General features: G+C 51.1%; 11 protein-coding genes across 11 annotated transcripts; 4 read left to right on the top strand and 7 right to left on the bottom strand.

Annotated features, from left to right (window-relative positions):
• Positions 1-802: 802 nt before the first annotated feature.
• N7498_002057 (M20 family metallopeptidase) lies at positions 803-2,056 on the top strand (the record flags this gene model as incomplete). Its single annotated transcript, XM_058449119.1, has 1 exon — positions 803-2,056. One exon carries the CDS (start codon positions 803-805, stop codon positions 2,054-2,056), a length of 1,254 nt encoding a protein of 417 aa, XP_058311463.1.
• A 592-nt stretch (positions 2,057-2,648) lies between these two features.
• N7498_002056 (putative intracellular protein transport protein (Sat1)) lies at positions 2,649-5,255 on the bottom strand (the record flags this gene model as incomplete). Its single annotated transcript, XM_058449118.1, has 2 exons — positions 2,649-3,529; positions 3,584-5,255. The coding sequence occupies 2 exons, from the start codon at positions 5,253-5,255 to the stop codon at positions 2,649-2,651; spliced, it is 2,553 nt and encodes an 850-aa protein (XP_058311462.1).
• A 539-nt stretch (positions 5,256-5,794) lies between these two features.
• On the bottom strand, positions 5,795-6,553 carry rrg9 (mitochondrial ribosome assembly protein RRG9; the record flags this gene model as incomplete). Its single annotated transcript, XM_058449117.1, has 1 exon — positions 5,795-6,553. The coding sequence occupies one exon, from the start codon at positions 6,551-6,553 to the stop codon at positions 5,795-5,797; it is 759 nt and encodes a 252-aa protein (XP_058311461.1).
• Positions 6,554-7,648: 1,095 nt separating this feature from the next.
• Positions 7,649-10,914, top strand: N7498_002054 (WD40 repeat domain-containing protein; the record flags this gene model as incomplete). The annotated part of the gene is made up of 3 exons (XM_058449116.1): positions 7,649-8,167; positions 8,220-8,491; positions 8,544-10,914. 3 exons carry the CDS (start codon positions 7,649-7,651, stop codon positions 10,912-10,914), a joined length of 3,162 nt encoding a protein of 1,053 aa, XP_058311460.1.
• Positions 10,915-11,421: 507 nt separating this feature from the next.
• Positions 11,422-12,555, bottom strand: N7498_002053 (kinase-like domain-containing protein; the record flags this gene model as incomplete). The annotated part of the gene is made up of 1 exon (XM_058449115.1): positions 11,422-12,555. One exon carries the CDS (start codon positions 12,553-12,555, stop codon positions 11,422-11,424), a length of 1,134 nt encoding a protein of 377 aa, XP_058311459.1.
• Positions 12,556-12,909: 354 nt separating this feature from the next.
• Positions 12,910-16,271, bottom strand: N7498_002052 (uncharacterized protein; the record flags this gene model as incomplete). Its single annotated transcript, XM_058449114.1, has 16 exons — positions 12,910-13,437; positions 13,489-13,797; positions 13,858-13,989; positions 14,039-14,249; positions 14,297-14,427; positions 14,481-14,697; positions 14,744-14,779; positions 14,826-14,877; positions 14,936-15,023; positions 15,069-15,142; positions 15,192-15,444; positions 15,497-15,639; positions 15,697-15,747; positions 15,796-15,849; positions 15,910-16,143; positions 16,220-16,271. The coding sequence occupies 16 exons, from the start codon at positions 16,269-16,271 to the stop codon at positions 12,910-12,912; spliced, it is 2,565 nt and encodes an 854-aa protein (XP_058311458.1).
• Positions 16,272-16,668: 397 nt separating this feature from the next.
• Positions 16,669-18,711, bottom strand: acuM (gluconeogenesis transcription factor RDS2; the record flags this gene model as incomplete). The annotated part of the gene is made up of 6 exons (XM_058449113.1): positions 16,669-16,767; positions 16,819-17,015; positions 17,069-17,820; positions 17,884-18,184; positions 18,426-18,448; positions 18,549-18,711. 6 exons carry the CDS (start codon positions 18,709-18,711, stop codon positions 16,716-16,718), a joined length of 1,488 nt encoding a protein of 495 aa, XP_058311457.1. The 3' UTR covers positions 16,669-16,715.
• A 657-nt stretch (positions 18,712-19,368) lies between these two features.
• N7498_002050 (uncharacterized protein) lies at positions 19,369-20,398 on the bottom strand (the record flags this gene model as incomplete). The annotated part of the gene is made up of 5 exons (XM_058449112.1): positions 19,369-19,521; positions 19,574-19,681; positions 19,737-19,901; positions 19,957-20,041; positions 20,142-20,398. The coding sequence occupies 5 exons, from the start codon at positions 20,396-20,398 to the stop codon at positions 19,369-19,371; spliced, it is 768 nt and encodes a 255-aa protein (XP_058311456.1).
• A 711-nt stretch (positions 20,399-21,109) lies between these two features.
• On the bottom strand, positions 21,110-22,438 carry N7498_002049 (basic helix-loop-helix domain-containing protein; the record flags this gene model as incomplete). The annotated part of the gene is made up of 1 exon (XM_058449111.1): positions 21,110-22,438. The coding sequence occupies one exon, from the start codon at positions 22,436-22,438 to the stop codon at positions 21,110-21,112; it is 1,329 nt and encodes a 442-aa protein (XP_058311455.1).
• Positions 22,439-23,659: 1,221 nt separating this feature from the next.
• Positions 23,660-25,463, top strand: N7498_002048 (uncharacterized protein; the record flags this gene model as incomplete). The annotated part of the gene is made up of 4 exons (XM_058449110.1): positions 23,660-23,715; positions 23,812-23,923; positions 24,059-25,234; positions 25,341-25,463. 4 exons carry the CDS (start codon positions 23,660-23,662, stop codon positions 25,461-25,463), a joined length of 1,467 nt encoding a protein of 488 aa, XP_058311454.1.
• A 453-nt stretch (positions 25,464-25,916) lies between these two features.
• On the top strand, positions 25,917-26,869 carry N7498_002047 (cytochrome c oxidase assembly protein; the record flags this gene model as incomplete). The annotated part of the gene is made up of 4 exons (XM_058449109.1): positions 25,917-26,116; positions 26,179-26,248; positions 26,330-26,771; positions 26,823-26,869. 4 exons carry the CDS (start codon positions 25,917-25,919, stop codon positions 26,867-26,869), a joined length of 759 nt encoding a protein of 252 aa, XP_058311453.1.
• Between the last annotated feature and the right edge of the window lie 376 nt (positions 26,870-27,245).

Genomic DNA, 27,245 nt, shown 5'->3' with positions numbered 1-27,245 from the left:
GGTGCACATATCCCAAGACAAGGCTTCTGCAGTAGTTAAGAGGCCATAACAGATATTTAGATAGATACAAGAGCCTTTTAAACTCCTAAAAAAGGTTCCAGCGGCGCAGAAGTACTCGGCGTATGATGGTTTGCTCCGCCTTCTACCACGTTATTTGCTACTTGACGTGTGCACGAATTGATGTTCCGATAGATGGGCGAAGTTGGCCCGCTCTCTCTTTCGGAGCTCCAGCGCCAACTTCGACATGCACTCGCATGTCGCAGAAGCCTTCGACTCGACTGGTTTATTACAGTGACAGCGAATACTATTATGCCTATCTCTGAACCGTTCATGTCTCCATATTGAAGGTATTACTTCGGCGCTCTTACTTTCATCCTTGTTACCATGCAACCCTGGAACAAATCCGTTAAATACGGAATTAGCCATATGAAGTTTAGAGTATCACTGACTAGGGTTTAAAAAGTATCTATATGGCCTGGATATGGAAGGCAATTACGGTCGGTACCGTACTGCTTCGCAGGAGGCCTGCCACCACTGGACTCTGCTGATGTTTTCCCCGACGACCTTCCCATGGCCTAGTAGAATTTAGTAAGGACTAAGTGACTGCCGTTAGTATAATGAAATTCAAAAGGTTTTGATGTGCCCCCGCAGACACCCTGATCCACCGATAGAGCGGGAACGGGAAAGAGATGTCAGCGCCTGGTGGACCCTCGGGGAAGGCTTTCTGACTCAACGTCTGTGGAGTGCAGGTGCAGGAGCTTCCCCCTCAATTTTGATAATACATTTCCTGAAAGACCACAAGATGACCGAAACAAGCTTATCAGACCTGTTGAAGAAGACCTCTTTGGACCTGGCCCCTTACGAGGATCTTTACAAATACTTTCACTTGCATCCAGAGCTCTCGCGCCAGGAGAAATCTACATCCGAAAAGGTCGCAGCCCATCTGGCCGGATTGAAGGTCTTTGACATCCACACAAATATCGGAGGCTATGGTCTAGTAGGAGTGTTCAGAAACGGTCCTGGGAAGACCGTCCTCCTGCGGGCAGATATGGACGCGCTTCCAGTCAAGGAGCTTACCGGGCTCCCCTATGCGAGCTCCGTGACTATGCGCGACGCCGACGGCATTGAGAAACCCGTGATGCATGCCTGCGGACATGATATGCACATGACCTGTCTACTCGCCGCGGCTGAGACGCTCGTGAAGATGCAGGACGCATGGAGCGGGACTTTGATCGCACTGTTTCAGCCCGATGAAGAACGGGGTGGAGGCGCGCAGGCGATGGTTGACGATGGGCTTTACTCAAAGATCCCCCTGCCAGACTATGTCTTTGGTCAGCACGTTATGCGAATGCGTGCAGGCAGCATTGGGTCACGTCCCGGTACCATCATGGCTGCTGCCGACAGCATGAAGATCACTGTATTTGGGCGTGGTGGTCACGGTTCACAGCCACATCAGACAGTGGATCCTGTTCTTTTAGCCGCTCACATTGTCGTGAGACTGCAGAGCATCGTGAGCAGAGAGATTGACCCCAGTGATCTTGCTGTCTTGACTGTCGGCAGTCTCCAAGCTGGCCAGACGGAAAATATCATTGCGGACAGGGCTGAACTTGGGGTCGATTTCCGGAGTGCCAAACTGGAGACTCGTGAAAAGCTCATCTCTGCTATCAAACGCATCGTCGAGGCCGAGTGCGTGGCAAGTGGTTCGCCCAAACCACCGGTGTTCACTCCGACAAGACGGTTCCCGCCCACCACAAATGACAACAGCCTGGCATCTCAAGTGGCTGTATCATTCGATAGTCACTTTGAGAGCTTCGACGGTGATACACCGAGAACGAATGTCAGCGAGGATTTTTCCACGCTGGCTACCTGCCGAGGTCTTCCGAGCTGCTTTTGGCTCACTGGGTGTATTGATCCAGAAGTTTGGGATAAGGCGCAAAGCTCGGGAGAAGAGATTCCTGGGAATCACTCGGCTCTATTTGCACCGGTTATACAACCAACAATGAAGGTTGGAGTGGATGCGCTGTGCCTCGCAGCTTTGACATTTTTGAAAAAGTAGCTAATTGAGACACATGGTGGCTGAGCATTTGGGCGACCTATGTCAGTCTTGGATGGGAAGCAGAGTATAGCTTCAACTCTGGCAATAAATATAAACGGGCTCTGTAGGTTAATACGGCCCAACTTGAAGAAAGGCCAAGATATGTGAAGTCTTGCTGCAACGTAATAGCCGATTAGATAGTTACATTGTTTAGTTCATGATCTCGCATCTAATTCTAGATACTTATTCCTTTTTTCATAATTGGTTTATCTTAGCAAAAATATGAACATTGCCGGCCTCGCCGACAAAACGTTTTGCGGTCGATTCCGCTTGGTGGATTGGCCAAGTTGTTTCAAGGCTAGAGCTATGGTCAACCCTGGCGCCGCATTAAGGAAAGCAAGCGAGCTAATATGCACCACATGTTTACCTTTTTAGAGAGAAGCGAGAAAAAAAGCTGGGAGAACGCGGTATCGACACGAATTATAAAGGTATCTAAGAAAAATGAGGCAAATCTTGCGCACGGGGCGGGATACGGGGATATCTAAATCAAATACACAAGAGAGCGGCCTGCACCGCAGGCACCTTAAGAGCCTCGGAGTCAAAGCACGCATCCTTATATAGCGTACCCTTCGTTCTCCTCCAACAGCTGTTCTCGCACGGTTTCACCGTAAACCGTGAGCGGAATAGAGATTTCAAAGGACTCGCAGCCCAAACGTTCCATCGCGGACATGACCTTGCCGCGGTCATCGGAAGACAATGTTTCCAGTAGCTGTGTCCCAGATGGACTAGGTCCTTGTTCATTGTGCAGGGTCGGTGTCACGAACTCGAAGCGCAAATCCCAGTCGAGGGTGACGCCACTTGTGAGAATGGTAGGGGCTGCGGTGACAGGAATGGCGGGGCTGAAGACCACTCTTGTGGCATACAAGGTGTTCTCAAATAGAGATGCATGGATACGGCGTGTCGTTCGATGAATGCTTGCATTTGAACGGACGGCGAGGCTGGGTGTCACCTTCTCCGATGTCTCCAGTGACGCTCGCACGGCATAACATGGAATTGAAGCATTCCCAAAGTCCACCGTGGCAATGATGGTTTCTCCAAGTCGGTGAACGGGGCGATTCAACACAACCACGGCAATGCGTTGCCCATCACGAGCGATCTCGAATCGGTTGGGGCTGCGTCGGGAGTTGACAGCTTGGTTGCTGCGAAGGATTGCAAAGTCGATGATATCCTTACAAGACATTGCATGTGGAAGTTCTTCGAAACTTGGTTTCCTTGAAAGAGTGGTTCCCGGGGGAAACAGAGTATTAGCGCGTGCGCGCTGCTCCAGGATCTCATCCACGTATAACAGGAAGTCTCCAGCTGAGTTCCATGGGGTGCTGATACTCTGACTTTTAAGAGCGATAGGAGCATCGGGTCCAATTTTTTGCACCTTGGCTTCATCACGGAGGATCACATAGGGTGACATTAGATCATGGCCAAGAACGCCTCCTTTGTCTGAAAGCTGTTAGGTCTAGGAATATCAAAAAAATCATTTCAGTCACAGCTTACCATTCACGCCGCTGAACACACGGAATGGGATGTTGATGCGGTTGACGCGTTGAGACTCATTGGGGCCACTTGGCCGCTGGGTACCAATAACCAAATTGTAGGCAATCTTAATGGCTTTGCCTTTGTGACTCGCCGGAAGTCCTCTGGGAAGAGAGAAGGAGAATGAGTACGACTGCTCTTCCCCGGGTGATAGTCGCAGGTCGACGAAGAGAAGCGACTGTGGGGTGGAAAGCAATGGAATTGATCTTGATGAAGCGACCCCACGCATCTCTCGCAGACCATCAAGTTCATTGTTCGAGAGAAACCCGTTGATCGACTCCTCAATGGCATTCCATTTAAACGATCCCCAAAAGCCACCACCTTTCCGAGACCGATCACTGCTGGCAGAACTTGGCCGACCTGGAAGCCCGCCCGTACCTGGCTGGCCACCAACGACCCCTTTCCTTTTGACTTCATCGAAGACTGATTGGTTGACGAGAGAGCCGTCGACTGTGAATGAGGCGCTTATTTGTGCATAACCCATCAATAGCGCCTGACTATCATTCGGCCTGGCAGAAGAGGCGGCCACGCTCGAATAATGCCGCGCATGTCGGCCGGTTAGTGTTGGGGGTGGTCGTGCACCCTGAGCAGAATAGGTTGTGTACTCAGATGCCAATGTCTCATCCGAATGATCGCTGACCGAGTAAAACTCGCCGCTGCTCCGAGTGCTTCCATTCACACTTGTGGCTGATATTATTCGCGCAAGCTGCTGGTGGGACGGGGCGCCTAACGGCGAAGCATCTTTGGCTGATTTCTTACTTGGGGCGATTCTGTCTGTCGACTTGGGAGATGGGGAAAGACGGGGTCGGTTGTTTGGATCGGTCGTTGGAGGGGCAGCTGGAAACTTGAAATCGAAAGCCGGGGGTTGGGATCTTCGAGAGGAAGCGCGCAATTGCTCAGTCGGAACAATAGGGCTGTTTGCGACAGAGCTTGTACGGCTAGCTCGTCCAAGATGGGAAGTATCGACTTTCAGATCACCGGGGGCTGACTCATTCGGAGATTCAGCGAGCGGAGGGCCGGGTATATGGGATCTCGCTTTATAATAACCATTGTAAGCTCGAGACAATCCATGTGTATGGACCATCCTATCACCTTTTCTATAAGAATCGTCATAGCTGTCATTCCTCCTGGGGACAATCTGGAGACTTGCTGAACGTCCATGACCCCTGGCCGGCCTGCCTCTATAATTCTGCGGTGAGGGTGTTTTGTCCGGCTGGCCTTCACTATCAATAGAGAGAATCGATACGGATCGTTTATGGCTGTGGCCTGGCTGCCAAGTTCGAGGTGTAGAGGGGCCGCTGGGGGGCGGGAAGCTCTGGGAGCCGACGAGCGGGGAGCTCAATGAAGAAGCAGTTCGGTGGAAGGGCTTCCTTTGAGAGCCGATGGAGTAGGATCGGCGGCCCGAAAAGAGGCTCTGGGGTGATTTCATTGAGAAAAAAGAGTCCGAAGGGGAGTTGCTGGTGTGGTTTGCGACTCGAGAGGACTTGCGCTGGTGCTGGCCAGGTTCAGCTCCATTGTTGGCTTCGGAAGCAGTATCTGCCACGTTCTTGAAGGTAATGGTGCATTCCACATTCTCCCCCGCAAATATAGTCTGGTCTTTCCATTTCACAAAGACCTGAATGTTCGACGGCATGGCGGCGCGGTGTCAGCATGTGGGCTGCTGTGCTCGGCGTACTGTATTCGGATGCAGATGAGGAACTGCGACCATCAGCAGATGTAAAGGATTGTCACAGAGGCAGCACCATGCTGTCAGGTGGAAGACATGGAGGCGCGAGGTGCAGGCCCATGTGTTTGTTGCCGAGGCGGAGCCGGAGTTGCAGGTGAAGTTGGGTGACGCGCCGCCTCCACACTTCTTAGCGGGACGGTTTTGAACCCCTTTGTTGTGCCTAATGTGCCGAATATCAGAACCCCAAAATAGTAACCATTTAATTGAAAATGACTATTTTGATGCTCGTTATTCGCAGTTTACTGTACTGTTGCTGAATTGAAGGATCAGGACTCATGGTCCACTGCGTGGAGTTATGAACACATCCTGAGATCTATAGGGACGAGAGCATTGGCGTCAATCATGAGTAAAAAGCTCATATTGGGTGTGTGCAATTAGAAAAATGCCATAATAAAAGATCGCTCCAACGCGAGAATGAGCTCCGAGATAATATACATATTGACCCCCTATTTCTTCTGGTCTCTATACAACAACCTGTTGGCATCGCCCACGGGCCGAGAAGCTTTGGTCGACGGGCGAAGACCTAGCTCGCTCATCTGGCTCCATATTCTTTCATGTCGTTTCTCCCATCGCTTGCGTCGACTCTCCACCTCATCCTCGGACGGTCTCCACTTGCTCTTCAGGATGCGGCGGATGGCCTCCGGAGAGGTTTTGAACTCTTCCGCTAGAACAGCGGTTGTGAAACGATCAGGCGCAGTGGCATGCAGGTGACGGATGCCGTCGAGTGCATCGGGAGAAAGCTTCTTGGGCGGGTTCCAGCCGGCAGGGAATTTCTCGTCCAGCGCGTCCTTTTGTATTTGCCAATGCTCGAGTTTCTTCTTATCAGTGGTGAACTTCTTCGGTCTGTCGAATTTTCCATCCTTGCCAATATTTTTGCCATCTTTTTTCTTTTTCCTGGAGTCGCGCTTGGTGTTTGGTTGGCCCGATGCGCTCGGGGATGTGACTTTCGTTGAGGCACTCGGGTCAATGTCTCCTGTGCTTTTGGATAAAGAAGCATCGGCTGGCAGAGGTGATGCGTGCTCGGCCTCAGCTTGGCAAAATTGCGGCGTTGAGCTGAATAGTCGTGGCTGTTGGAAGGTTCGTAGAGGGCGAGTAAAATAGTGCGCGGGAGGGGTGCGCAGGGAGCGAGGGAATTCAGAGCGGAAGACGCTGCGTAGAAGCACCGGAAAAGTCATCTTGGCCGACGCAGTGCATGGTGTTGCCATTGTAGGACTCGCGAGTGTTGAAGAGAAAGGAGAGAGTCTCTGTGAAAAAGATGGGGCTTGGTGGCGATAAGATCGCTGCCTCATTTTGAAGGCATGAAAGCCAAGCACAACCGACTTAATGAGCTATAACGGTCTGTGTCGTAGTGATAATCCCGAACCATACCACGCTCTGACCAGCAATTTGAGTGCTAAGTTATCGGATTTCAATATGCATGGTCCAGTGAGCAAAGGAATAGCATACAGGCCCTTATCAAGAGGGGGTTCATACTACTCGTATGGTTTATCATCCAGACCTAGACAGGATGTTGAGAGAAATGGTTTGAAGTTATAGCAATAAGAATTATTGCGAAGACCATTCATGAAGATGATGATGCTCATTTTTTGAGCTTTAAAGAGAAAGGAAGTGATGTCTGCTGATAAAGTGGGATACTGCTATATTTATAGCCATTCGTGCAGAAATATCAAATGCTGTACAGACGAAAAAGCAATCAAGACATGCAGATCTAGCCAGTGAGCTAAGACTGGGTACTTTTTGAGCTAAGATTGAGAAGAGGTTCGCCTAGGTCGACGGGATATCTCGGCCCATCGTTGTGAAGATGGGTTTAGTGCCATACATAGACGGTGCTAGGACCCCGATTGGCGACCCACCGTTCGCCTCAACGAAGGCAGCCAAGCTGTTAGAGTTTAATATAGGAATAGGGAGCTAGGTCCACGGAGGGCAGTGAGGAGTAGGTTAAAGTAGTTAGCTAGGCACAGCTGTCAGGGGCACGTCCTTCGATCCCCACCATTCTGGATACGTTCCACGGTTCATTTTTGTTCCCATTCCTCGCCGGAGGAATCCAAGATCAACATAGCTTGCGCCCGATAGAGCTGTTTATGTTATTTTCTTTGAGATCTCTCAGCTCGGCTTGATAATTCCTGATTTTTCTCTTTTCCACCCCACAGTGGTCCCCTCTATCCTTCTCCCGATCCCCCGCCACGCCATTTTTTATCCTTTCACCCGCCTTTGAAAACTATCCCTTGCGACGGATGCTCAATCTACAATGAAAAGCCCCCGCGCACTCAGGGGAGTCTGAAAGCATCTCGAATGTACCAATGGCAACCACGCGCTTTTCAGGGCCCGGCGCCTCCCTGAAGATCACCCCCTCCAACTCCCCTGTGCTGCGCCCAGGCACCCGATCACCCAGCAAGTCCTCGCACCAATCGTCACTATCGCTTCAGACAGTGCTGGGTACAACGACCACGACCCCGAATGGCTTCTCCAGTCATGACCAGAGCAAGCGCTTTGCCCTATGCGCGGGCTCTGCCGCAGTGCTTGCCGAGCTGGACGACGACGCCAACATCAGCCAGCGCTTCTTCCGAGCTCGCCCCTCAGCTACGAGCGTGAATCCAACCACTTCATTTTACAATCAGTCTACCCCGCCAGCGACACCGGATCCCAAGTCGCGTTCCCTTTCACACATTCGCTCTAATCCACACATCAATCTCCCTGCGTCGCCGTCTGGCGACGCTGCCGATAACGGAAGCCCGCGTGCATGGTCCTCGAGGGAAAGGATCAAGGCGGTAACTAGTGTTTCGATCAGCCCAAATGGAAGATTTCTGGCAGTGGGAGAGGTGAGCGACAACGTGCTGGAATATACAGAGAATTGTCGCTGACAGAGGCCAGACCGGTTACAATCCCCGCGTGTTGATCTTTTCAACTGCCGCAGACGCTTTACCAGATGTTCCTCTTTCGATCCTGAGCGACCATACATTTGGTGTCCGGAGCCTCGCCTTCAGCCCTGATTCGCAATATCTGGCAACCCTCGGCAATGTGAATGACGGTTTTCTCTTCATCTGGTCCATCAACCTTAAGAATGGCTCGGCCAAGCTTCACTCGGCGAACAAATGTACATCCGTCATTCACGATATGTGCTGGCTGGGTCAATCTTTGGTGACGTATGACTTCCCTGGCACTGCGATGGCAATAACATGTTGACATTTTTCCTAGGACCGGTGTGCGCCATGTCAAGGTATGGAGGCTTCCTACTACTCGACCAGTCTCCCCAACCAAGTCTCGTTTGAACGTGGATGGAGCAGGCCCCTCGCCAAACCCCGCTCCGAAAGCTCTCTCGGGGAGAAACTGCCTCTTGGGACCGCTGGGAGACAGCACTTTCAGCTGTGTAGGCAGCATTTCGGACAACGAGGCCGTGGTTGGCACGGAGTCCGGTGCTTTATGCCTCATAGATGATAGGGAAGGGTCCCAGAAACTGTGCACGGTGGCACAGCTCGGTTTTGGCGTGACATCTTTGGCGGTTGATTTCGATCGAGAGTGCGTCTGGCTGGGAGGGCGCGGCAGGAGGATGCAGCGATTGACTTTCGAGGCCATTCGATCACCGCCCGTGCCTACTCCCATGTCACCCGCCCGAATGGAGAAAGGCGCAGTGGAAAAGAAAAGTAAGGCGCCTCCCATTATGTGCATGGGCTCTCTTTCCTCCCACTTGGTGACGGTGGAAGCGACCCGTGAAATCCACCTCTACCCAATGGACGCTTTACGAGAAGAGGGCGAGCATGAACGGGAAGCTGGCGAGAACTCTATGCCGGCTCACCGGGACCCGGTGCTCGGCCTGCGTCGTTTAAAGGCCCCAAATGCTTTCTCTGCGGATTTCTTCTCGTGGTCTCGCAATGGTTCCGTGAACTTCTGGGAAGCTCGAGGAAAGTGTTTGCATTCCAAGGTGGTGCCATTCGATCAATGCCAGGCGATCGAAGATGATATCGCAAATGAAATGAAGGTTTTAAGAGCCGGAGACAAGGCGGAGTGGTTTGTCGCAGGGGACAAATTCGGTGTGCTCAGGCTTCTTTCGAACGAGCCCTGGGTTTGTGTCAATGAAGCCCGCGCCCATGGGGCCGAGATCACGGACATCGCCATCCACTCTACTGCTGACTCTTGCCTGGTTGCCAGCTCTGGCCGAGATCGCACTGTGCAGCTTTTCGAGAAGAAAGACAACGCACTGCAGCTGATCCAGACCATGGACGACCACGTTGGAGCAGTGGGTCAAATTATGTTCTTGAACGACGGCGAGAAGCTGCTGTCGAGCTCTGCGGATCGCACAATCCTCATTCGAGAGCGTGCGACGCGAGAGGTGGATGGAGCAACTTCCGTTGCCTACCTCATATCCAGAGTCATTTCCCTCAAATCTTCTCCAGTTTCCATGACTGTCTGCCCTGACGATTCGAACTTGCTTTTCGTGTCAACTATGGACCGCTGCATTCTCAAGTTCGACATTCCATCTGGTCGACAACTCCACTGCTTCCGAGCATCTGACTCGGAAGCAACCGACGCGGTGATCATGACTGCTTTGACCGTCACCTCGGAGGTTCCAGGCCATTGCCCGAAACTTCTAATTGGAGTTTCCAGCACGGACAAGTCCATCCGCGTATATGACCTGGAGCGAGATCAGTTGCTCACTGGAGAGTTTGGGCATACAGAAGGCGTCAGTGATGTGTTGCTTGTAGAACAGTCTGATGAGTCTGACAAGCCCGTTCCTAAACGGCACTTGATCTCTGCTGGAATGGATGGCATTCTGATGATCTGGTGTCTATCGGTACAACAACAAATTTCACAGGATCTCCAGAATGGGCGAGACGATGAAGGCCCCACGAAGGAAATGACTGCCGCCAAACCACCCCTGCGGAAGGTTCTTTCAAGGAGTGAGCTAGCTGGATTTCGACCCGAGAATCCCTTGGGCACACCTACTCCTATCCGCGAGCGCTCTCCGACATTGGCTAGAAAGATGTCAAAATTGTCTCTGACACCATCGACTCTAAAGAACAACTCACTCGCCGAAACGCCGTCTCCCCCCAATCGCCGCTCGCCTACATGTTTCACGCCGACAGACCAAAGCCGCCGGTCCCCATCTCCAGTCAGTCCAAAGACGAAGACATCAACCTATAAACAGCCCAGCAGTGCACGAAGCACCAACCGCCGAACATCCACAGACTTCCGCTCACGCGCCAAAACCTCCACTCGGAGCGAATTCGGGAGTCTGGAAATGTCCACTGAACAAGTATGCCGGACTCTGCGAGCTTATCGCAAAAAGCTCAACGGCTCAAGTCAGCAAATGAAGGCTCAGAAAGAGCTTGAGCGAGAACTGAATCTCACGCTTCGTGCCGTAAGCACGCGGTCCCAGACCAGCGACGAGAGCGGCGAGACCGGGACTGACAGCAGTGGCAAGGACATGGACCGCAAGCCAAGCTACTCATCGGTCTCTTCTCGGTCTCCTCATATGCCTCGCCACATGCCCTCCACTCCATCCCTGCGCCATACGGGCGCTCGTAAGGTTATAAGGAGCCAATCTTATGATGCGAATGTCGACGATTGAAACATCATTTCCTTCGTTGCCACTTTCGGTCAGCTATGTAATGCGCCCAAGACGAGAAGCTGATAACATGATTCCAATTTTCTCTGCAAAGGTGCGGGCATTTCAGTTGGTTGACAGTTCCTACTGGTCATTTCGCATCTTTGCCTTCGTTTCTCGGTTTATTTCCTTCCATTTCTTCATTTCTACCTTCGGTCCATCCTTTCTCTTCTCGTCTTCCATACCATCTGCATCCCCTATCTACCCACCGTGGATGGAAGGCCACTTTCTCTTTCTTCGTTGCTTTTTCTTATATTTTGCTTCTGATGATACCCATATCTTTACTTTAAAACGGCCCAAGCCACTTTTTCCTTTTCTTATTGAACCAATGGACTCAATCTTTCATTTGCGATTTTAGTGAATAAACTGCAATCTCTGCTTTTCTACGGCCGGACCCAAAGGATATTACAGACGAGCATAAATACTCCATAAAACAGAAGAATGAAAGCGTGTGTCCGCTCTTTTATATCATCAATCTTCTAGGTTAAGTTTGGCGTACTGACTAACAAACTCATCGAACAGCTTGTTTAGTCCGAGCAGGTTCAAGGGATCCTTGTCATTGATTTGATCCATGAAACACAGCATGTTATGGATGTCAAAAGTGATGGCCAACAAATATCCGTATTCGGATTCCAGGAACACTTGATCCCCGGTATCTGAATCCCCCGTCACTTTGTTCCACTGCCTGGCATACTCGTCACAGAAGTGTCTCTTCTCCTCTTCTGAATATTTCCTGCAGTCCGCTATCCTGCTCTCCTCGTCAAACCATTTAAACATCTTCTGCATGAAGTGCCCGCCGATGTCGAATGCTCGGTAGTTCTGCATCACGAACTCAAAGTCAATCAGGGCGACTGTGCTTTCCCCCTCCTTCGGATCATTTTTCACCATGACGTTCATGAACTGGACGTCGTGGATACACCATCCTGACTTTCCTCCTATGGATTCCAACTTGTCCACCACTTTTCTCAGCCTCGTCCCAAAGTCGTAGTTAACCAGTGTGTCGATACTGACACCTCCTTCTTTCCCAAGTGCCTTTAACTTGTCCATTTCGTGGTACTTTTTTAGCCCATTGATGACAGCTTCATAGTATGATTCCACTGGCTTTTTCTCCAGCGACGTCTTCAGGGCATGGAAGATCGCCAGACCTTTCGCAACATCCGCTCGGATGATTGGGTTCTCCACATCCTCCGGTTCCATGTTCCGTGCGTCCAGGAATTCATCGATTCTCCCGAGTGTTCCATCCCGCGTCTGGAAGAACCCGTAGACTTTGGCTCCCAGTCCGGACCGACCGTACTCGTAACAGAGAAGCGCTTCCTCTTGCTTGCTTGGCGCTAGATGCTTGAAGACTTCGAGGTCCCCTCCGGTGTCATCATGAAATTTGATGAACACCTTCAAGGGCTCGGTAGGTTCGCCGATAGCCGGCTTCGGTTGCTCCACGGGACAGTGGGCGTTGGCAAACGATGCATGGTATGACATGGTCAGGGTCTCCGGATCCACGGATGGCCATTCTTTCGTCAGAAAGGTGCCGATAATGTCTCTGACATCTCTTTTAGTCGGTACTTTGTCTTCAGGAAGAGTCACAGGGACAGGAGTCAAGGTGGCCATCTCGCTTTGATTGTGTGAATACGTGATTAGGATTGGGAGGAGTGAAGGGAAGACGTGACTGAGATTAAATTTGTACTAGCAGTGATTTAAGACAATCAAATATTTTGGGTTCTAATGATCTAGGTCTCGTCCCAATCACCGAAATGATTGGCTCGGTGCGTAGGATTTGGATTTGTGACTAAAGCAAGAGTTTCGGGGTCTCAAAATTGTCTAGCGCCAGATCGGCTCCGCTCTCCGATGTCCATAGGAAGTGAAACAACTCTGCTTCTAGAAGCACTATGCTCGTATGGAGTTCATAGTTGTCACGTTGAAAGGATTGTAAAGAACAGTGATATTAATATTTCTGACGAAGACCTAGAGCAACATGGCCAACCGAGCCCGCAAGGTCTCTGCAAGCGTCTTGCCCTCATCATTGCCCATCAGTTCTGCCACATGAATGGCCTTCTTCGCCCACCGGCGACAATCTTCGTCCCGTCCATCCGCGTAGAGCTCTGCTGCCTGATTGAATGAACGAATAGCAAGATACTCAAGCTCTTCAGTTGGATACAGGACACTGTTGCAAAAATACCGAGAATCATCTTCATGCGCCTCGTTCCAGAGCTGATGCTGCTCACGATGCACTTCGCTGTTCATATAAGCTTCGTCTTCCGCGGTTCTGATCGCCTGGTCTAACACCCTTTCGGCAAGGATGAGGTATACCTGACCACGCTCGAATTTCCCACGACATTCGCAAAATCTAACCAGAAGGCTGTTCCTGGGTAGCGGCTCCGAGAGAACTGTGTCGGTAATACAGAGTTCGAATAACTCATGGAGGTAGTGAGGGCAGGCAACTCGGAGTGAAGTAGTCAGTTCTGTTCGTCGATACAGATTGCATATGATGTACTGGACAGTGCATCCATTAGCAAGAACATACAAATGATGGGTTGAGCTTACTGCGACGTAATACACCTTTAGATCGCGTGGGAGGGCGTCGCAAGAAAGAAAGAGATGCATGAGTTTTGTACCCAAAATTTCGGGCATACCGTCCGGGATTTCAACAAACCAGTCAGATAAGGCTCGCCAGTCACTCAAGAAGAGACCCGCCTCGAATTGCATTGTCAGTGTGATTACCATAGACTCCTCATGGTTCATTCCCAATGCAGCTTCCAGGACCCTGTCCAGCTGTAATAGAAGAGGTGAATCTCCCATGAGGTAGCCCTTGACGGCATTGGAACAATCGAGCACAGAGGCATATGCAGCGCTCTAAGGATTTATGAGATATCTTTCCAAGCTAGGAGTAGAAGTATTCCTGGGATCATTTACCTTGACCACTCGATCTGTACTGGAACGACCATTGATGGCGTGCGTAATCATTCCAAGAAATACATCAAGGAAGAAAAAGCCATTGTATTTGTCCAGGCTAGTCTGTGGAGTCTTTTTGTAGACCTGAAGAAGCTAGTGCGCCGTTAGAAATGGCATTGAACGGGGTAGAGCTCAACCAAACCTCGCGCATGGACGAAAGAATCCCCATTGAAGTTTCTGCATCGCCTCTTGACACCAATTGACGTGCAAGACTAAAGCTCTTGCTGCAGAGCCACTCGAACTCAAGAGGTGAAAATGCATCGGCATGGGTGCTGCATTCAGAAATCATCTGATTCAGTATCTGGCAAGCCCGCGGAATGTTGGAGTCTTTCATAGCGATCGCGAAGAGCTTCCTATGAAACTGTTAGCCCCGATCCAGAAAACGTCGTAAGCCACGCACATTTTGATCGTGGATCTGTTTGCCCTCGAAACTTTCTCAAAAGCCTCGGCATCTAGCACAAGCTGGCACCATTTCTCTGCAATGTAAAACCGATTCTGGCAGCAAGCAATGTCGACCTGTGCCCAGATAAGCTGCAGAGGACAATTAGCAAAGTAGAAAGCATCCTCAAGTAGAGATGTCTCACAATCAATGCTGCATGAGATGCCTGGCGACTCAGACTGTTGAATTTGTGAGCCATTGACTGAGTTGTCCGCTTGATGAAGTCGATGCGTGCTTGATCTCGGAGCCTGGAAGCGAAGGCCATCGCTACGGCCAGAACGAAGCACTTCTCAATCCAATCTCTCATATCAACAGGCACACGCAGAAGAAATGACAAAAGAGCTTCCATGCTGAGGCCAATGCTATGTCCTGTAAGCGAGTTCCATAAAGATACTCCAAGTGACATACCTCAAGCACTTTGACCATTTGATATGCTCAAGGACCCTGTGGCATATTAGTGGGACGTTTTGATATGTGCAAGATAACTTACACATCGAACTTGATCTCCGTAAAACTCATGCAGCCGATGATTCGATTCAGAGCTGAATATCAGTGTTAGTATCAACTGCCAACACTGAGAGGTTGTCCGGGTAGTAAAACCTCTGAAAAATGCGTCGGCATCGGGACTTTTTTTACGGCGAATATGTGACATCTCTAGAAGGAGAACAGCTTCGGTGTTTCCATGTTCCTACATAGGTTAGACATCGAAGTAGCCGAAAGACAAGAAACTTACCCTTTTAAGAATATTGAGCTGCTCCTTGAGCTTGTCTGCCTTCGCTGGCGCCATTGTGTTCTGGTAAACTCTCACTAGAAGAGATTAACCATGTCCTCAATTTGAAAGATTTGGCTCTCTTACCGAGAGTATGACGAACCTGCAGATTCAAGTCCTTGAAGCATTTTTCCTGGCTCTGATGATCGGTAAGAGCATCCAGCTGCTCAACGGCTTTTTCAAGCCATTCGATAGCAATATCATATTGGCTTGCCACGAAGGCATCATTCCCAATAGCATAGCAAAGCTCGATGGCAGCGTATTGCTTGTCCAATGTACCGGTGGGCGGAATTTTGGAGTAAAGATGTTCGGCAATGTCGAATCGGCCTTGAATCCGAGCCTAGACACAATCAGATAGAGGCATGATATTTTTTGTTCGTTCCGGAGCATACCAAATGAGCCCGAAGTATGTAGTATTCGGCGGCAGTGGTGTCCAATTTGACCGGATCGATAGAATGAGCAAGTGATTGCAATAAATTCAACCTTCGAGCACCTACCTTCAGCATCGTGAGGGCCAGATCTTGCTGCTCGCTTTCTACAAAGATCCAGTCAACATGAGAAAATAACTGTAGGGCACCTGGATAGTAAATACCAAAGCAGAAACGGCATGCTGTGAATGCCACCTTCAGCGCCCTGATATGGCCTGCAGAACAATCAGAACAGGTCCGATTAAATAATGAATCTAGCATACCTGAAGCGGTGTTCGAAGCGGCGATACTGATCAAAGAACATGCCACAGCTCGCACTTCAAACCTTGTCAATTATTATGCCAACTTCAAGCCCGCAGCGGGTTATGTGAACACACCCATGGAGTATGCATTCATCTCGTCGACGTTCAGAAGACATGCATCCCCAGTATGTGCACAGGCATTCCACAGCTCTGTTGCAACTGTATCCAGCTCTCTGCGAGCTGAAACAGGAAGTTCTGCCTTTGAAGGAAAGTCTTCAACCTGCTCCTTGAGGGTCGCGAGGATACCATCAATGAGGCTGGTTGCTGGTTCTTCTTTAAATATTCGAAGTTGCAGCGCAGTAGCTGTAGCTATTAAGATGAACGACATTCATCAGCGAGGTATCCAGATGGGCAAACACGTTATGATCAAGGCTTTGGCTCATACCTGCCAGTGCAGCCACTTTCCCCTGTAGAATCCCGAGCTTAGAAGAAGCCATGGCGAGAGTATTTGAATGAAAGGATGATGCGTGATGGAGAAAAGTAAAGTGGGAGTCAAGTCAAGGGTGCAAGTTGAAAAGGTGAAAAGGTGAAAAGGTGAAAAGATGAAAATGTGAAAAGGTGAAAAGGTGAAAAGGTGAGAAGGTGAGAAGGTGCACGGTTCGTGGGAATGAGAAAACTTGGGGAGAGGCTGCCACAACCTCACATCACGTCCACTACCTGCCTGCTACTCTGTTACCTTACTGAAGACTAAAGCGAGATTGAAGAAATCACAGAAGTTCAAGGCGAGTAATGAAGTATTGTACACCTCAGAAATATTACATTTTCAGGCTAAAAGACTCAACGCTCCAGCCTCGGGGAATAAAAGAAAGTCAACAATATCAATTAAAGCACAATGCCGACATTTTGAAGTCCACCTGATTCCAATCATCCAAACGCCAAAGCTACTTGTGTATCCGTTGCGTCGGGAGGAAATTACCAACAATGAGAGATGGACTAGACTCATGTTAGTTCTCGTGCACAAATACCATGCTCCAAGACACTTACATGTTGTGATTATCGCGTCGAATCGTGAAGGAGAAGCAGCACTGAATCCCCTCGCTTGCCGCATTAGGGTTGGGACTCTTCAGCGTGCAGCTGGTGAGCATTGCTTTCTGGGTATTGTCGAAGGCAATTGCACCGAACTTCTCCCAGTAACTAACCAGCTGGTCCTCGACAATAATTTCGTGGATGGCAAGTTTGCCCTACAGAAAGAGATCAGTAATCTTTCGAGGACAGATAAACACAGTACACTCACATCGCGAAGGCTCTCAATTGGAACGTCAATCAGCTGCGCCATCTCGTTGTTGCCTCGGAAGATCTCTCCTGTTCGGCGCCAGCAGCAAGCGGGAATCGCCATACTAGCGAAGACGCGGTCGTACTCCATCAAGCTACGTTCGAACCACATCTCCACGAGAATCAGCTCGATGTCGGTCAGACTCTGCATGCGCTCTCGGAACTTGGGCCGGAATTTATCCAGCTGCCGAAGAATCTTTTGCCGGGACAGCTGTTGCATATTCTTTTCCATGTACTGGTTGAGCCTGGCGTAGCCCTTGACATAGTTAAAAGGCTTCAATAGTCCAGCGTCGTACTTGGCCTTGAGAAGTTTGTTCATGCGTTCCTCTGGCGGGTCGGACCCTGACGGATCTGCGGCAGTCATGTAGTATGTCTCGCGCGCTTTGTCGTTCCCGACTGTTGATGTTGGGCGCTGGATTGAGTCACCCTGCGGTGCTTGGCTATGGGCTGGCGGAGGAAGTTGGGTTTGTGGCAAGCCATTGGGCATGCTCATGTTGTTGTTCATCGAGTTCATTAACGACGGATCGGAGTAAACGCCCGGCATGTCTTGATTTTGGAACATAGCTCCATCATCCAGCAAGCTGTTGTTAAGGAAATCACCAAGCAAGTTGTACTCGTTGGTAACTTCGTGGGCATTAAACATGTACGACGGATGAAGCGAGTGCATATCTTGGAACTGGTTCTGTCCACCCATCCAGTCATTGTACGGCATCACTAGAATCACACGTCAGCTGAGCGCGAGGCAAATGCGAAGACGACCTCTGGTCTCGAGCTTACTTGGCTGGGAATTTCCACCGAGGCCCTGGCCAGATGTGGGAATGTTTGCAGGCTGCACCGAGGAAGGCGGGATTCCGATCGTACCATCGGGGAGGATTTGCTGACCGGCAGCATCCGAGACGTCGACATTCCGAGGCATACCTGGAACGCTGACGAGCTCATTATTGGATGAGCCCTCCTCATCCGCCGCGGATTGATCTTGGTCGCGTCGCTTTGTGGGTTCCCGAGGCTCGTCATGGCACAGATGCCCAATATTGCGCTTTATACATCGGGTGCAAGGCCGTTCCTTCACGAATCGAAACTGGTCAGCAGGTCCATCTTCTAGTTCATAGCGGAGAGGCGGGTGGAATGGAACGGAGTGGAATGGGTTTGAAGGGAGGGGAGAAAGTCGTACCGAATCGCAAGTCATATGCTGTCACACGCGACCAAGGATCTCCAGTTAGCCAAAGCGAATTCCTCAAAATAGCAACCACCCCACCGCGCAAGGAGGGACCAGCTGGGCTGTCGCCGAACAAGCGCGAGGTTTGGAATATGAAGCTTACCGAGCGGCGGCAATAGACACAGGCTGTAGATATGAAGCATTAGCGAAAGCCGTCTCCAAATCGTCATGCGAACCCGGGAGGGCAACCCCTAATATCCCTGTCGCATGCGCAAAGGTACCTTACCGTGATTCACCTTGCGACGCTTCTTAGGACTGGAATTACTGCCGATGCCAGAAGTTTCAGACTTGGCCGCAGCAGGCGAGTCCTTTGCGCGCGCATCCTTCCCTGCATCTCCTTTAGACTTGGCGTTCCTCTCGGAGCCTGCGCCCGCGCTCTTGCCAGTCATTGTGGAATCAGTACGACTAGGCGAAATGGCTGCCTGCAGACATTGGCATGTGGAAGCAGAAGTTGGTTGAGACGTCAAAGGCAACGGTCAAAGTTCTTGGGGCGCGAGAGCGGAGACTCAACCCCTCCGAACTCCTCCGCATGGGGATCCCCGATCTTTTTCGGAGCCGCCACGCCCAGTCAGGACCTCGGTCCCGCGTTTTACGGAGTACACCACATTATTATGCCCCGGTCATATTGTTTCGATTTCATTAACTATCTAAATTGCTTCATAGGGCACGGATTTGCGATCGGAGGCTGGATCAGGGAGCCCCGGGTTCTGGCGCGAATCATAGGCAATACAGTCCTCCAGATTGGACGGTGCATGGTCTACAGTGCACTCTCCACATGGGAAATGGTGAACGCCTTTCCACTCTGTAGATAGATGCACTCGTTCACGTGCGATAGGAGTCCTCTTGGTGCACGGTGCCACACGCATGCAGTTCCGCTGCGAATCCATCGGGGTCTGCGAACGCGACAGGGGTTTCCTGGGTGTTCCCGAGGTGCGAAATGTGGCCATAAGCTTGCATCTTGGGAACAATCCTCCGAGATATTCGCACGTGTCTTGCCTCAAATGGCCCGGTTTGTCTCGTAAGTCGATGTAAGATCAAGAGCTATTTCAGTCGTTCGGCGTCGAGTAAAGATCCAAGGCGGCTTGTGACCGGGTGATCGCATCTCCGAGTCCTTCGAGAGGAGCGGTGTTGCTTTGCATGGATTGTAAATGACCATACAGTTGGTTCATGAGCTTCTGGATGCCAGGATCCGCGTCCAGCTAAGAAAGTGTGAGTATATTATGCTTGTAGATTCCCGGCAGAGAGTCTTACTTCGTCCAGTGTGGCCTGGCTGCCCTTAGTATCCAACAGAGAGAACTCGGAGGACGTCTGGTCTGGGATCTGGGGTAGCTCGTTCAGTTGCCGGAGCGCAGGATGTTCCTTGAGGAAGATGTTAGTAAAAGAATGCGCCCCAAAACGGGAAATGACTGCGTACATTCTTAGTTTGGCGCTTTCTCTCGGCCTCCGCTCTCTTCGCGTTCTTGTCCATTTCCTGGAGTGCCTTTTTCTCATCGGCAAGAAGGGCCTCTTCCTTCGCAATCTCAGCCTTCAGAAGGTCGATGCTGTCTTTCATGGTAGCCAAGTTGGCCTCAAGCGATCGCTACACAATGATGTTTAGCCCGGCACTTCTTGCATGATAATAAGAAGACACCTACATGTTCATCGAGTGCCGACTCATAGTCAAAGTTCGAGTCCTTTGTAATCGGCGGAAATGGCATTCGAGGGAGTCGCCTCCCTAGACTGAAAGGTTTCAAGCAATATGTTAGCAACTGCGAAGCACCGACTGCAGAACACTCTTGGGTGTGATGCGACCAAAACACAGGCGCAGACGAAAACGTACTTTCGCACAACAGCTTGGACAGCACTCTGTGCCTCAATGCGCTTCTTCTCATTCTGTTGTCGCACGATAACCGGACGCTCGATTGAATGGAACAAATCGCGGACTTTGTCTTGGACGGGCTCTGGCAGAGTGGACCATTTCGCTTTGATGGTCTTCTCGGGGACTCGACGGATGCTCGGTTTCAAGTAAGCATAGCGCTTGTTGGATTCATCTTCGACATTTCCATTGTCACCAGAGCGCTTGCGTTTGAGGGGCATGGTCGTTGTCGAGGAGTTGGGGTAGAATGAAGTCACGACGCGTCTGCATCCAAAACACGGCGGTGGGGCGGGATCGGCTTTGGTCCGGGGTGATCGTTTCCCCGAAGTACAGACGTTAAGCCAACTCACTTTCGGCATTGGCTGTTAATGGTCGCGTTTTCATTGGCTGTTGAAATAATACCATTTAGTATTCCTATATTAATCCAGCATCGGAATATACACTGCGCCGAGCATATTGAGCTATGTATCCTGGCCTATCCTGACTGTGTGAAGTAGTCTATACGGAGCACAGTACATCGGCAAGAACCACGCCAGGGCACTACACTCAATTTAGTCCAAGTAATTTGTTCGATATGTGCACTGCATTTCCATCGCTGGTGGCTATACGCTACTCTAAGCTTGTTTTATCCGAGCAGAGCAGTTACCAGCTGGGACATGTGAAAATGCTTAGATACCTAGTTCACGCTAGATTATGGAGGTATCGTAAGTGGCCAGCCACCGCACCCGCATAAATCAGAGCCTCGAACAGGAAATAGTCGGTCTCAAACGAAAACAATGGTATCTTGTAAAAAACTGAACGCCCACTCGCCAAGCCGGAGGAATTAACCCACCCCACCCCTGATTCGCTTGCAATGCCAGTGAAAAAACCGATGAGTCGAAATCATCCGGGAAAATAGAAGGAGAAATTCGTGGTCACGTCGCGGAAAGTCCTCATCGAGGCATCACCAAACCATTGATGCCTTTCATGTCGGCTAATTGGTTGTGCAGGATCTCATTGCCACGCAGAATGTCCTCCAGCCAATCGGCAGCCTGGGTGAGCATGGCACTCTTGCTGAAACCGCCGCCTCGGAGGCCAGGTACCAGCGTGCATAGATCATCGAAGCCCTGGCGGATGAGGTTGCGCCGCTTCTGCTCGGAGAGAATGTGGTTGGTTCTCTTCTGCTCTTCCGAGAGATTCTCTCGTGGCGCCTTGCTTCCCGGGGTGATACTACCTCTTCGGTTCGTCTGAGTTGAAGCCCGTCGGGCCTTTGCATTGCTGGGGGTTCTGGATTTCCGTGTCTGTAGTCTCGAGTCTTCTTCATCCGAGAATTGATCACCATCTTTGAGGGTTCGCTGTCGCTTCCTGGGTTGGGGGCTTTCTTCTCCGTCAACCGGACGATAAGTGGAGGATTGCGCATGAGCGTCGGTCATACGTTCCGGGCTCGGGGCTCGAGTGTTGGCCGCACTGCTTTGAGGCTCGAAGCAGTCCAGGTGAGTAAGAAGATCCTTTGTGCGGGTCTCCATGTCGGGCTGGTCGGGTGGAGCAATATAGCCCTGGTCCATGAAGCTGTTATCGGAGCCCCAGTGAAGACCACGGACTTTGCGAGACGGATGTTGATCTTCGGGGATCGGGTCGCGCACATCAAAAAGCATCTCCGATGTATGGAAGCCAGTCGGCAGCTCAGCACGAGGCGACGATCCCGAGGCCTGTGCAGGAGCCACGTGGTGCGAGCAGCGCCGAGCTTGGGCATTGGGACCGTTGATGGGAAGCGCATGTCCTGCAAACGCTTGCTGGGCCAGTGCGGAACCGAGCTCGGCTCCATTCATACCACCCTGATAGAGCATTGAAGCTGCAGCATATATATTTGGGTCGGAAGCACCTCCCATCATGTTTGCTTTGAGGTTCTGCTGCTGGAATGACGGCTGCGAGAGTGAAGTTGTAGAACCCGCGAAAGTCGGCGGGAGCTCGTCGGCCCAGTGGAAATTGAGTCCTGCAGACTTGTCCTGCGGGCCGCGGATCCAGAAGTCGTTGGAGAAATTGTTTGAATTCATGGTGGTGAAGAAGTTATCGAGCATGTGGGATTCGTTATCGTCAAGAAGAGAGGGCCCCGGGGGCAAGGCTGGAGCCTGCTCAAACGGAGTATCCATGGGACCGAGGAAGGAATCCGTGAGACTGTCAGAAAAAAGACTGTGATGAGCAAGGTCGAAATACTCACAACCAAACGGGCCTGGGGGCGGAGAGTTTCGACCGGTATGTACTTCGGGGCCGGATGTCTCCATGGTATGAATAGGGTGCTTTGTATTGGCAAGCAAACACACGGTCTCCGGGTCAATAATATGCTGCTCTAAACGTCGAGAGCAGCGTGGACCAGAAGAAGGTGATCATGCATTGGCGGTTGCTCAATTCCGCACCGGCGATCTTGATAGTGAGGTACACCGACTGTAGCAAAGAGAAAGACGTCGTCGAGTCTGGTTCAAGAAAGGATGAGCAGGGAAGAGCAGAGATGAGCAGAGATGGAGGAGACAGAAGCGCACGGATCGGACAAGAGAGTGAAATATAGAAAAGAGCGAAGAATGACGAGCGACCGAAGGATGAAAGCTGGGGCACATCATCGCGGAGCATCGCATCGCTTTCACATGTGAATTTTCACGGTCGCGTGACGTAACGGCTGTACCCAAAATTACATAAATTACCGCCGTGCGCGCGGCTGGCTTCGGTACCCCGCGGTACTCGGTGGGTTACGGGCGTGGTACCCAGCCTGTACCTGCAGGCGAGTGCGCCGTTGTCAAATTTTGGATGTTACCCCGACGTTCCCTAACTTTGAGGCCGACCACGATTCCAGGTGTTCGGTACAAACCCACTTCAACCTTCCCTTCACCTCTCTGCTTGGCTCGTCCCCCCTCCAAACCCCTACCCACCGAGGCCCTTCCCCGGGGTCCGTGCTGCTAGTCTCGGTCTCGTCTCGTTTCTGTTCGGAGGCGTTCGATCCTTCCCTCTTTGGGCTTTTAATTAAATCTCCCGTGGGCCTGGTTCAGCAGAGCCCCGTAACCGACCGGCCACTTTTGACTATAATTGCGACCGTGTGGATGATCGTCGCTTCTCCCCCGTTCACTAGTTCGTTCTTCCATGGTTCAGGGGACCTTCCCCCGGAACCGAGGTCCTTCTGCCTTTCTGCTTTCTGCTTAGGCTCCGACGGTCCCTCATATTAAGCACTTAAGCTTGGTCGTTACACAGATCCACGGTTGATCATAGGGCATCGATCGATCCTGCAGGTGACAGGAGCGTCGGTTCTCCCCTCTTTCTCGAGCTGAAAATACTACCCAATTTTCGGGTCTGGTGCGCCTTGCGGCCCTCCCCAATCGTTGTTCTTGGATAGGACGCTCCCCGTCCCACCACCCCCGGGCTTGGCTGACGAGTCCTGGGGTCAATTGGTCGTGAATCGCCGAGTGGGATGCTTATTTTTTCGCCCCGCGGATTACGACATAGAGCTTGCCGGCGGTATGGATCTCCGATCGGGTCTTCCTGACAGGCACGTCAAAACCCGGATCTTGAAGCCGTAAGTCTTTTTTTTGGTTGTTTTCCGATCTCCCGTGCTGTCTGTGGCGTGGAGATCTCTAACCAGGGTGAAGGTACCTTGCTGATCGCCCTGTAGCATCCTTCGCGCCTATGCCCTGGGATATCTATCTGCTGTCACCCCCAAGCTCGTCACCTACGCGCGACGGCTTGCAAGCAGAGACTTGTCTCCCAAACAGAAGCTTCGAGAGGTACGTCGAAGGCGTCGCGCCTCTATCTTTGTGGTTTGCGCGATGAATGATATTTGGTGTCACGGCCCCCGTGTGCAGAAAAAAACCGTTGGGTGGTTGCTCAAAATAGCGCATGCTGACCCCGAAACCCTGTAGTTGGCTCAGGTTCTAGCCGGGCCTCTGCGCATCAACAGCTTCCCGACTTTTTGTGCCGCTCTGGTCGGTGGTTCAAATTTGCTTCCGGTACTGTTGTATCGGATATTCACATCCATTGCTGCCGGTCCTTCCAAAGGTGACATCCGGATATCCCAGACTGTCCGCCGTCTGATTCGATTCGCCTCTGCCTTTGTCTCTGCATGGTTTAGTTTCGAGCTTTTGAACAAAAAACGTCTTCTCTCGTGGGACAATGTCCGGTCCAAAAGGGCCTCCTCAGATCAAGAACCCAGCAAAGATGCCGTAGCCAATCCGCTTGACCATCCCCGTCCCGAGTTGGTCGGGAGGACGATGGATCTGACGCTTTTTACAGTCACAAGAGCAGTGGACGTGATAGCATGTCTAGCGTGGAATCGCTGGTACCGCCGGCGCAAGGCTCAGAATCGCTGGACTCTCGCCGAGTCCCTAGCTCCAGGTCTGGCAGATGCAGGGGTTTTTGCAATGAGCGCGGCCGTGGTCATGTGGGCGTGGTTCTATGAGCCGGAGAGATTGCCCGGAACGTACGAGAAATGGATTGGGGAGGTAGCCAAGGTGGACTCGCGTTTAATCGAGGCCCTCCGCCGGGCTCGCCGAGGGGTTTTTGTATACGGAAAAGATACAGGCCAAGCACCCCTTCTCGAATCCATGTGCAGAGACTACGACTGGCCCGAGGAATGGGGGGATCCCGCCAAAACAGTGCCCATTCCATGCGAGATGGTACACATGGGCTGCGGCCCCAATTGCGAGATACACGCGCTGTATCGCTTTGCCAGGACTTTCAAGTTTGCTTGTGCAACCTACATCCCACTACAGATGGTCCTGCACCTACGAGGGATGAATAGTCCGGCTGCTCTTGGCCGCGCAATCTCTGAAGGTGCCCAATCATCTGCCTTCCTTGCCTCATTTGTGAGCCTGTTCTACTACGCCGTTTGTCTCTCTCGAACGCGCCTGGGCCCCCGGATCTTCGACCAGAAGACGGTCACTCCGCTGATGTGGGATTCCGGACTCTGCGTCGGAGCGGGATGTCTCATGTGTGGGTGGAGTGTATTGGCCGAGAAAGCGCGGAAGAGACAGGAGTTGGCGCTTTTTGTGGCACCCCGCGCTGCGGCCACGATATTGCCACGATTGTATGATGCAAAGGTATGTTCGAGCTTTACAAAGGGGGTACACCCATACGGTCCAGCCCTCTTCGAACCCCGAGGTGTGGTCATGCGGTTGCTAACGCTTTTCCTTCTCTCTGTTCCAGTATCAATACCGCGAGCGTATCGCCTTCGCTGTCAGCGCCGCCGTTCTTCTCACTTGCCTTCGGGAAAATCCCAAGTTGATCCGAGGTGTTTTTGGCCGCATCACCAACAGTGTGTTGAATTAGATTATCCTTCTGGTAGGAAGTGTCAAGTCCTTCGTTGTTTGTATTATTATGGTGTGGTCTTTGGGACTGTCTTTAGAAGAGGCTTTTACAACTACGAATCGATAGCATTCAAGGCTTGACATCATTATAGCCAAGTGTTAGTTACTTGCATTTGTCAAATCACTGGTTTTTAGCTCAGTAAACATAGAGATGATTGATAGAAGTGGACTATATATCAAGGCATCTTCACAAAAGTCAATACACCTGGGCAGGAACCATATTATTCAGTGGCATTCTTCTTCCTTTCATCAGTTACCAAATAGTTCGACAGCGAAATTTAAAGTTCGTCCTGGGACTGCTCAAATCGTGATAGGGTGATGTGCTTATCGATAAGTAGTGGTCACGTGCACCAGCCGTTTTCCTATCGAATCCCGTTGGAGTCGAACATCTGATTCCAATTGAAATTCAACAATCATGTTTTCCACACTGCTCCCCATGAGGGGGCTCTGCACAATAACGGGGACCATTCCTCGACGGCCGATTTCCTTGCGGAAAGGCATTTTCGAAGCTGAGAGGAGGTACTTCTCGAGAAATGCCTTTCTGCACGAGAAGCGTCATGCGTCCTCGGCACCGTTCAACACGCCGCAATCGCAGCAGCGCAATACATCTACTATGTGAGTCGGGCTCATATAGCTCTGTTCAATACCTTGCAAATACTGACAGCGGCTCCATCCAGGTACTATACCATCAGTCTCATCCTCGGAACAGTCGCTCTTGCCTACGGCTCGGTTCCTCTGTACAAAATGGTGCGTCTAGGCCCATTCGGATTGCTATTCATATTCCGAGAAACCTACGGGGACACCTCACTAACACTCTTTCTGTTGTAGATCTGCCAACAAACCGGCTGGGGCGGGCAGCCCATTCTCACCCACCGCACCGGCGACGGCGACACAGCTGCGCGTGTGACGCCAGTGACAGACTCTCGACGCCTCCGCATTACCTTCAATGGATCCGTATCCGACGTTTTGCCCTGGAAGTTTACCCCGCAGCAACGCGAAGTGCGGGTTCTGCCAGGCGAGACGGCGCTGGCATTTTACACTGCGACCAACAAGAGCTCCTCAGATATTATTGGAGTTGCAACGTACAGCGTCACGCCAGGACAGGTAGCACCGTACTTTAGCAAGATTCAGTGTTTCTGCTTTGAAGAGCAGAAGCTGAATGCGGGCGAGTCTGTGGACATGCCCGTTTTCTTCTTCATTGATCCCGATTTTGCCTCGGATCCGAACATGCAGGGTATAGATACGATTACGCTGTCTTATACTTTCTTCAGTAAGTCGATTCTTCTTGTTCCTGATTGGAGACTGGACTGACCCAATATAGAAGCGAAATATGATGACAATGGGGTCTTGAAGCCCATCCCTCAATGATCACTCCGTGGAAACGGATTGTAAGCATTGTGAATCTTTTGGGGGCTGACCAGTGCTCGCAGCCGCAAATCGGTTGAATCTATTACAACAGAGTACATCATCACTGGTGCAGCCCTTTCTGCGCCCATCTCATCTTGACAAAAATGTCCATACTATAGTCTGGAGTTATAAGGAGACTGGGACATAGGTGATCCCCTGATCCCCACTGTAAATATAGAAGACAATCCCACATTGATACTACAACATCCCTTCCAAGATTTATTTGTAAATATACCACTAGCAAATCTACCAATCAAAGATCAAAGATGGTGCATCAAAGAGTGCTGGAAGTGCGTGCACGGACCACTCATTAATTAGGCGCGTGTTCTCGACGCGT

Source organism: Penicillium cinerascens (assembly GCF_028974065.1).
Source record: "Penicillium cinerascens strain IBT 15544 chromosome Unknown contig_1_segment0_segment0, whole genome shotgun sequence".
NCBI lineage: Eukaryota > Fungi > Ascomycota > Eurotiomycetes > Eurotiales > Aspergillaceae > Penicillium > Penicillium cinerascens.
The sequence above is the reverse complement of the archived record's forward strand: the minus strand, read 5'-3'. Positions and strand labels throughout refer to the sequence as shown.